At 37.5% G+C, this 10,252-nt stretch overlaps 1 protein-coding gene across 1 annotated transcript in view; it reads right to left on the bottom strand.

Annotated features, from left to right (window-relative positions):
* Positions 1-1,614: 1,614 nt before the first annotated feature.
* Positions 1,615-10,252, bottom strand: part of LOC115410443 (tripartite motif-containing protein 35-like) — a 12,731-nt gene continuing 4,093 nt past the window's right edge. The window contains exons 3-8 of the mRNA XM_030122098.1: positions 7,495-7,578; positions 7,179-7,397; positions 7,064-7,086; positions 3,027-3,145; positions 2,879-2,939; positions 1,615-1,627 (exon numbers count right to left, since the gene is read on the bottom strand). Coding sequence (XP_029977958.1) covers positions 1,615-1,627; positions 2,879-2,939; positions 3,027-3,145; positions 7,064-7,086; positions 7,179-7,397; positions 7,495-7,578 — 519 coding nt within the window. The remainder of the gene's footprint in view (positions 1,628-2,878; positions 2,940-3,026; positions 3,146-7,063; positions 7,087-7,178; positions 7,398-7,494; positions 7,579-10,252) is intronic.

The following is a 10,252-nucleotide window of genomic DNA, read 5'->3' as shown; positions in this document are numbered from 1 at the left end:
TACATCTGTTAAAGCAGCGTCTTTCAACCTTGGGGTCAGGACCAGAGGTGTAGTCCAGAGTATAGGGGGTATACGGAATATACTAGGGATGCTCCGATACCGATACCAGTATCGGGCATCGGCTCCGATACTCAGTGTGTGTACTCGTACTTGTAAAAGTAATCCGATACAAATGCACCGATACAACTTACGGCTGTGTGACATTCACAGTTCAGTGCAGCAGGTACGAAGAAGAGGAATAATGTGTGTGGAGTGTGAAGAGTGTGGAGATTTTTCGAAATAAACGACGGTGATAAAAGTAACACTGACTGACAGTAACGTTAAAGACACAGACAGATACAGACGCAGCGTTCTGTCCATCCTCTGCGTACATTCCATCCATTTTCCAGGTGCTGGTGGAGACAGAGAATACCAGCGGAAGTGAAAAAATTCTCTTTTCTCTTCCTGCTGAAGCTAAACTTTTAAACCTTACCAGTGAAAACGCTGCAATATTAGTATCACATTAGTGTTACTGCTGTCATCTCCATGTTTGTTATTACTGACTTTCTTCTTCTTCTTCTCAAAAAACTTTCCTCTTCTTCGTGGTATTTGTCCAGTATGGTTAATTCAGAGCGGCGCCCCCTGGTGGATTAATTGACAAACGCTCATTCCAACACATTAAATGTCAGTAGCAGCACTTTTTTCCAGTCAGACTAATGACAACGACAATAAAGCACATTTACAAAAGGAACTAAAAACTGGAATGGGATTATTAAGTACTCGTATCGGTACTCGGTATCGGCAAGTACTCAAATGTAAGTACTTGTACTCGGTCTGGAAAAAAGTGGTATCGGTGGATCCCTAGAATATACCCACTTATTTTTCAGTCAGTATTGTGTATACCCACTTCTAAACCCCCCTGATGTGCACCATTCAGTCGTATCTGCAGCCAAATTGCTCATTTTTTCCCTAGGATGGTGAAGCTATGACCCGCCCTACTCTGCCTCTAATTGGCCAGTACTCGCTGCCTTCACTGATTAGATTGGTTAACTTTAGGCATAAGGACTGATGAGCCAATCAGAGGCAGAGTAGGGCAGATTATACCAAGGAAAATATTGCTAACTAGCACCGCCCACCTCTGGCACCTGATTGGACACCTCATGTGCCAGTGCCACCCCAGTTGATTGACAAGTCACTGCACATCTCGTCAAAAGATGTGCGATTATTGGAAATGTGAATGACAAAGGCAGAATAAACATATTTCAAGTGAGTGACACATATGTAGAGAACCTATTTTAATGGAATACATAATTCTGAGCTAAGTTTTAAAGTGGTTTCAGAATGAGTCACTGTTTTAAACGACTGGCCATATGACTGCACATTTAGAGGAGAAGAGATTTTATCGGCAATGGTTAAAGTGTGTGAATAGGCTAACATCATGAAAGGCTAAAGTTATCCTATGTTTGTCTCATGTTGAATACATTTACATTCATGCATCTGCTTGTGTAACCACTAAAACCTACAAACTGCTCCTGATCAAGTCATAATAATTTTATAATCATGAGCAAAAATACTACTGATGGATTTTTGGGTGAAATAAACAGAGTAGTTTGACATGTCACTGTTTCTAAAACATCATTTTTCCAGACTATTAAAAAAAAAAAAGACAAAAATTGAGAGTATACCCACTTTTTCAGGGACCGCTACACCACTGGTCGGGACCCCACATGGGGTTACCAGAAATTCAACTGGGGTCACCTGAAATTTCTAGTAATTGAAAAAGGAAAAAAAAACAAACAAAACAAAAAAAAAACATTACTAATATAAAATATATGGTGAGTTGACAGAGACAATCCCAATCCATAAAAGACAAACTGTGGTTGTGAAACTGCAGCACTGTGGTTCTGTTTATCTGTCAAATGTTCATTGTGGTCAGTTTCAGATGCTGCAGCTCTTTCATAATTCATAGTTTCAGTTCTTGTTTGTTCAGTATTAATTGTCCTCCTTGTAAATCCCAGCTGGACTGACTGTACATATCCAGACCAAGGAAAATAAAATTCTCCCTTTGTGCAGTAATCTACACCTGGATTTACTGCCTCTGTCCATAATAATATACATTATATAGACTAAATGTCCTCTAAAATTAACCTTTATTTGCAACATAGTATAGCAAACTATTACATGATGAGAAACAAATGAAGTTTAGCCAAAAAAAAAAAAAAAAAAAGTCTCAGTTTTGAATGTCTGGGGTCGCCAGAAATTTGTGAAGTTAAAATAGGGTCACGAGCCAAAAAAGGTTGGAAACCACTGGAATAAAGTGTTTAAGTCAGTTCAGTGAATTGACTTAAACACAGTATATCATACAAAATCAGTATCTTTGCTCTGGATAGCACATTCCCTCTTTAATGCCTATTTCTACCAAGGTGTCCTGAGCTTCGACTCTACTTGACAACATGAAAGGTCGAAAACGTGTAAGTATAGGACACCACATGTCATAAGAACAGCTGTGACTCCCAACACCATTTCATGAGATCAGTCTGAATCTTCTGAATCAAATCGAAAATACTCATGTAACTTATACTCTAATATAATCTCTTGAAATATACCAAGTCCCTCCTCCTCCTCCACCTCCACCTCCACCACCTTCACCACCTCCATCTTCACCACCTCCTCCTCCTCTTCCTCCACCACCTCCTCCTCCTCCTCCTCCACCACCTTCACCTTCACCACCTTCACCACCTCCTCCTCCTCTTCCTCCACCTCCTCCTCTTCCTCCTCCTCCACCTCCACCACCTTCACCTTCACCACCTTCACCACCTCCTCCTCCTCTTCCTCCACCTCCTCCTCTTCCTCTTCCTCCTCCTCCTCCTCCTCCTCCTCTTCCTCCTTCTCCTCTGACATCCTCAGGCTTAAAGGTGTAGACCTCCTTGTAGATGTGGTGGAGTCCTGATCTGCAGATCCTGGAAAAATGAGAGCAGAGTAGTTCAGTGCAGACAAAAGCAGCCCCTGGCTGAGGCAGGACCATGTGGATGAAGGGCAGAACTGACTGGGCTTCATCATGTTCATCATCTTCTCACAGATCCTGAACTGAAGGTTGTCCACATGTTGGCCTTTGTCGATCTGAGCCTCTGGAAGTTGCTTTGGATCCGGCAGCGAGTTCTGAGCTCTGCAGATGATTTCACATTATTCCGATACAGATGAATTGACATGGATCAGACAGAACCTTCTGACACTGGCAGGAAACGTGGGGTTAATGTTGATTCAGTCAAACCAATGGGACCAGTCAGTGGGCGGAGGAATTAGACACTAAGAGAACATGTAGACATCGAAGTGAACAGGCCTTCCTCAATATCAGGTTCGCTGAGTTTGGACTTGTGAACTCTGCTAGTTCGGTTGCAGTAAGACCCAGAGAACAGACTTCCTAAGAACCAGGGGTGGTCCTAGGATCAGAGGTTCAGGGGTGCTGAGCACCCAGAGTGCTGCCTGGTCAGGCAAAAGAAATTTCACTGTTTTTTGCATTTTAACACAATTTCGGACCATAATTCCCACATTTGTGAAAGAAAAGCATAACATTTTTTTGAGTATGAGAAACTCTGTGACTGAACCATCAAATCTGATGAAACTTATTTAAATGCTGAGCCACAGTAAAAGAGGAATGGATTGGAATCATACAAGAAATAAACCCTAACTCTAATTTCTGGTGGAAGACAATCCTCCATTTTGGTACTGCAGCTCCTCAGCGTATACATATATGAGAGAATGGGTTTAACTCCAGAGGAATATTAGTGTCAGAGCTACCAGATCTACTTCAAACACTGTCTGCACATGACAATCCATTCACTGAACAGAATCTATCAATGTAACTTTTATAAATCTGTTGTATAAATGGACAGAAACCAACATATATGTGGAAGAACACACCATCATATACCATCAAAACATCAGTAAACCAGCACTTTTATCATTTGTTTTGATTAAAATACGTAACATTTAGCACATTTGATCTCTGAGGCAGATAATTTCTAATAAACTGTAGACCAGTGTATATGTTCAGTGTCGCTCTGCTCCCCTCTCTCTCTTTGTGCTTTAACCAAAAGGCAAATAACCAAATAATGTGTTTTATATCTAATAAGAAATATAGAATGATACATTTATCCAACTTCCAACACCAAATAGAAGTTAATGGGCATCCAGTTAGTTAAAGACAGTATCACCTTGTCTTTAATCTGAACACATGCACAGACACAACAGCAGCTTCTCTCAGTTCTGTTTCCTGTTTCCTAGCCAGAAAAAAACCATCAGCTAACTCCTACCTAACAGCATAAACAGTGATCTACATTTCAATGCAGCAAAAACTGGGACTGGTGATGATAATAATGTGTTGGTATTAAGTGGTAGAAGTAAAGAAATGTGTCTCATGTCCTGGTTTAAACCAAGTACTTACACCACTACCATATCCCACCTCTAGAGGGCAGCACCTGCACACACTGCTCTATTCAGATGGAGCACCCAGAGTCCAAGTCAGGAAAAGGGGAGAGGGGTGGGGTGGATCAAACTATTTAGAGACAATGTGTGGAGGGGGGCTGTATATTTGTTGTTAAAATATTACTTTTCAACCACAAACTGTGTGTGGTTTTGACATTTTTCTAGCATGTTAAGAATGGACATAAAGTAAACAAGAAGAAATACAAATTTCAGCAACCATAAAATATTTTAGAGGTGCTGGGAATCAATTTAGGGGTGCTTGTTGAGTCGCATTCTGTAATAAATTCCCATTATGTAATAAAAGTTCCAAATGTAATAAGAATGTCACGTCATCTTGTAATAAAGCCACATTATGTAATAAACTGACACATTTTGTAATAAACTACCTCAGTGCATTATGTAGTAAATTTTTTCGCATTGTGTAGTAAGTTATGACAATTTAAGAAATTTATTACAAAATGCACTTGACACATTTAGTCATTTAGACACGTGTTTGGCACTGATTAGTGTGTGTTTATCGGCAAAATACATTTTAGTTACAAGTTAGCCACCAAAGGCGTGTGACGGTTCAGCTGTTTTTTAATATCCAGAAATGTTGTTTACATTGTTAAAGACACTTTCCTGAGTTTTTTTTTTTTTTTTTAACTGGCATAGACACCTTATATTGATCAAAATATTTTAATTTGCCTTAAAAAGGTTCTGTTTAGAAATAAAGCCATTTATTGTTCAACATCAGCATTTTCTACTTTGTGTGTGCATGTTGGAGTGTGTGCACTAACTGTGAATGTAATGCTAATAGGTAGGCTATCATTAGCACTTACTACAACTACTAATCTGCAGGGCTACTTCAATTACAGAGGGGGAAAAATCTACTTGAGTGTCGTTATTACGTAATGAACCATGTTATTACATTTTCCTGAAAATAAAAATGTGTCAAGTGCATTTTGTAATAAATTTCTCAAATTGTAATAACTTACTACATAATGCGAATAAATTTACTACATAATGCACTGAGGTAGTTTATTACAAAATGCATCAGTTTATTATATAATGCGGCTTTATTACAAGATGACGTGACATTCTTATTACATTTTGAACTTTTATTACATAATGGGAATTTATTACAGAGTGCGGCTCAACAGTGCTTCAGCACCCCCAAAAATAGGCTAAAATGCCCAGGCTAAGAACCCAAGTCTGTTATAGACCACTTCGGAGTCGATATCACGGTCTTCAACACCGCAGTTGTGCGTGCAACCTGGTGTCAGAAAAACATTGTATATCAACAGAAGTAAACTGAGAGAACAGAGAGAAAAGAGGAGGACAAAATGTCTTGCTGTGCTGTAGGTTTTCATAAAAGAAATTCTAAAAAAAAAAAAACAACCTTGACTTTTACCGAATACCGTCATTAAAGATGCCCTTTGAGGCAAACCGTAGATGTTTGTGATATAAGCCATTAAACGGACGGATTGGACTGTTGAAATCCTATGGAATTCTGGGCTCTGCCGTGTCCATTTCATATCAGTATGTACATTAACACTTCCCAGCCATACAAGTGCAGTTAGCTGTCAGTATATAGCTGGTCCACTGGTCCATGATCTAGTGATGGGTTAAAGGCAGAGGTCAAGTTTTGGTGTGTTGCACGTTTACAAGTGAACCTACTGACAAAATAAAGATTCTTCTTCTTCTTCTTATTATTATTATTATTTAAAAGTAAGTCTTTAACTTACAATATTACTGTGTCAGAATTGTAATGTGTTACATAACTCCTATATTACTTTTTAGTTAAATACAGACTCCTATCATAAATGGCACATGTGCAGTAGAACCCCCGCCCCCAAAGTCAAACAATAACCCCCCTGAATACAACAGATAGGAGAGCTTTGGGATGCATTAATTGGCGCCCCAAAGACAGCTCAGTAAGTAACACTACAGTCTACGATGTTCGAATCTCAACAGGAATGTTTGCATGTTTTTCAACATTTTCCATGCTCACACAGGGGGTGGTGCCGAGGATGCTGGTGGATAAATCCATAATCTATAAAGAATTCTAACTAGTCATAGAAACCTTAGCTTACCTTGTCATTGCCATGGATCATGTTAACTGGCTTCTGTAAAGCAGGGTTAGGGTTAGTCATGAGCATATGTCTATGTGGACAGTGGAGTGTCGTCTGCCGTCTTCACCCATTGGCTGAACACCAACAGGAAATAGAGCATTACTGATGCATTTTGGATTCCTTAAGGTCTCGCAGTCTTGCTTTTTGTTGGTTTGTTTTTTTCAATTAAATTGTGGGCGAAAAGTGTGTTGTAACATGAGCGCTATTGAACATGTACTGAGTAAAATATGACTGAAAACTGATTAGTAATGCCTTACACTGCTGTGTTACAGCTGAAAGTAATCTGTTACTATAATGCATTACTTTGTAACACGTTACTCCCAACATGGTTGACGAGTAAATGTTCACTTGCTGCCTAATACATCCAACCCAGTGACAGGTCCCACTGGAATGAAATAATCCATATGTTTTTTTTTCTACATAATGTTTGAGCTGATCTTGGTTGGATTTAAACATCTAATGTCAAATAAAAACAGGATTCTCACCTCTCCATATCAGCTTTGAATTTCTGCAAATGACAAAGTAAAAGCATGAGAAAGATCCAGATTAACTGAGGAAAACCTTTACCCACTGATGGTGTTCTTTCGTTCTGTTACTTACCGACAGTAACGGACCGTCTCCTAAGTCTTCCAGGTCCTTCACGGTGTCAGAGAGCATCAGAGTGTCTCTTCTGAGCTTCATGATCTTTTCCATCCGGCTAATTTTATGCCTTTCTTCTTCTTTCACTGCTGCTACTCTGGTGGCTTCCTCTTCTCTGAGGAACAGACGAAGCTTCTCAAAGTCCTTTTTAATCTTCTTCTCCACGTTCTGGCTCTGAACCTGTGGATAATGCAAAGAAAAAAGTAAAAAAAAAACCTCACCATCTCCACCTCTTACTTTGTTGTAGGAGTCAATTTAAGGAGTGTGATTTCCTTACTTTAATGAGGTCAATCGATGGACTACAGAACTGTTTCACTTTGTCGAAATCTTCATGCTCCTCTTGGACCTCCTTCGACAAAACCTGGAATAAATATAAAATATGACATAAAATATCAGTACTCAGTCAGATGGTTTGTTCAACATTAACATTAAACTGCCACTTTATGAAGGTTTTCATTGTCTTTTCAACCCTGAAAGACCGAGATCTACATTTAACTTAACTTTTTCATCTTACAACCTTCTACAACCAGTGTGTTTTGTCAAAGTACATGAAAAAAAATATTTTCTTTCTCAATTAAAAAATGTTTGAATATAGACTTGCCCCTCGAACCATTGATTGATTGATTGATTGATTGAAATCTTTATTTCGAACATGTAGACAGTGAAATCAAAACAAAAATCAACCAACAAAATGTAAGTACTGGTACATAAAATGTTGATAAGCAAACAAAAGAAAAAAAAAAAGATAAATAAAATAAATTAAATTAAATTATACATGCTTGAAAAGGAGTAGGAAGAATTAAAAACTTAGATACTCCTTCCCCCAATCTCTATTCCTTATGATCACTTTATAGCAATTACTTTATATGAATATCAATACAACAACGACAACAATAACAACTCCTTTTTTTCTATATATATTAATATGATAATACCCATTTACAAATTATCCTACCAGATATTAATACCAGATATTAACCCTTTCATGCACTGTCCACTCCAGTGGATAGTTCTTCTCCAGCTGTTCTCTTGTATTTAATGGGTTTTGTTGTTTTAGTTCCATATCAGCCAACACAGCGGACACTTATGCACCATCCCATACACTGTAATTCAGATCATTACTGTAACTTCACTATTATTGATAAACCTGATCTGCACTAACATGTTTGAGTTTAAATCAATTGTTATTTGTTAGACAAGAAGGTTTTTTTTTGCATATTATCTCCATGAAGTGAGTAATTACTAGCATTAGAATATGTTAAAATGTGAGAAGACATCAGATTAGCAGCATTAAAAATGTTTTTATTTCATTGTTTTCATATCACTTGCTGATATTGGGTTTTAAACACGTTTCTTTACTTCAAAAATTAAATGCATGGATATTTTTGTAACTCCATAGAAAAAAAAAACTCAATTGCATTGTTTTTTTCATGGCTAAATACTGAAGAAAAAAATCTTGACTAAGGTTTTCATAATTTGTGCATGAAAGGGTTAATAAAAACTAAAAAAAAGACAAACAAAAACACATATACATATATAGTATAAATACATCTAATATTCTGTATTGTCCTATATAATAGCATAGTAATAATATATTCATAAATCCATATTTAAACTACATATTATCAACACATATGTGGCAAAGCCCCACTCTGAAAGACCATCTGTTTTTATACTTGGAATTTTGCCAAAAGGTATTGAAGACAAAAAAAACAGTTGTGCTATCAGAGGTTCTCCTTTTGACTGCCAAAAAAATGTCTTGGCAATGTCTTGGCCTAGGCCCCAGCCCCCGACGATAACACAATGGAAACAAAGAGTAAAAGACATGCACAATATGGAGCTCATATTCACCTAACTCAGTCTGAAAACAGAAACTTTCCTGGACCAATGGTTACCAACAACCCTGCAAAAATCAAAATCTTACCAAGTGTATTTGTCTCATTTCTTGTCCAAATATCTCATCACACTTATAATAAGACATCATCGCCTAAAGAGTAAATTTTCAGTGAGATATAAGAACTGATTTTTAGACAATAGATCTGGAAAATCTTATTTCAAGAAATCTTACCAAGATCATTTTCACTTGTTTCATTGGCAGATTGTTTTGTTTAATTCAAGATTTTTTTTTGCTTAATTCAAGCAAAAAAAAAGAGGGAACAGAAGCAGTGACTTTTTACCTGCAAAAGATTTGATTCCCTTCAAAACAGTCAAAAACGAGGGGTTCAAAAGACCGCTTAAACTAGTTGACTGAGACCTAAATATTTCAGCTTTCCTTCGTATAAATACCCAGTGAGTCCATGATTTTTTTTTGCCTCCCATCCTGTGCTCATGCCCCCCCCATTTGAGAATCACTGGTTTAGGGAAACTGTTTGGTTGCACTGTTCAGAAACTGGCAAATTAGGCTCAAAAATCAATGTAAAGAATCGTGATGAAATTGATATCACGATTTTATTTTTTAAAAATCGTGATATGATATTTTTACCATATTGCCCTCCCCTAATACAGATGTATGTATGTAGTTATTATCTCACGTGTTGAGATAATGACTGCTTTCTGTATTTTGTATTTTTCAGTGTAAATCATGAATTTTCCTGTATTTAATTCACTGATCATGTAGACGTTCATAAAAGCTCAGAGTAAATTCAAAGGTTATTGAATCAAAACAGAGAAAACTGACTTTTTTCACCAAAATAAATCATTCACTGAACATAAACCCAGTGTGTCCATCCACTGTCACTGGTCCAACTCTGTGGGCTTTACTGGTGAATCATTTTTGTAGAAGATGACGGTGTTTCCACGGTAACTACGAAGCCTCTGAACATCTAAATGGGTCATATCTGATGACCATGAAAAGATGAATAACTCTATTTTACACTAATTATTCACATGTATTGATAGGATTAGTGGATCAGCAGGTGTTAAACAGTCTAGATCAGTCGATGGTTTTGGTCTGTTTAGGTCTTTGAGGGTCAAACTAAGTAAAGATATGGTCCAATGGGTTTATCAGGGAAAACCAAACCAAACTAAAAAGTGAG

Source organism: Sphaeramia orbicularis, chromosome 19 (assembly GCF_902148855.1).
Source record: "Sphaeramia orbicularis chromosome 19, fSphaOr1.1, whole genome shotgun sequence".
Taxonomy (NCBI): Eukaryota; Metazoa; Chordata; class Actinopteri; order Kurtiformes; family Apogonidae; genus Sphaeramia; species Sphaeramia orbicularis.
Note: the sequence above shows the minus strand (reverse complement) of the source record. Positions and strands in the feature narration are given on the sequence as shown.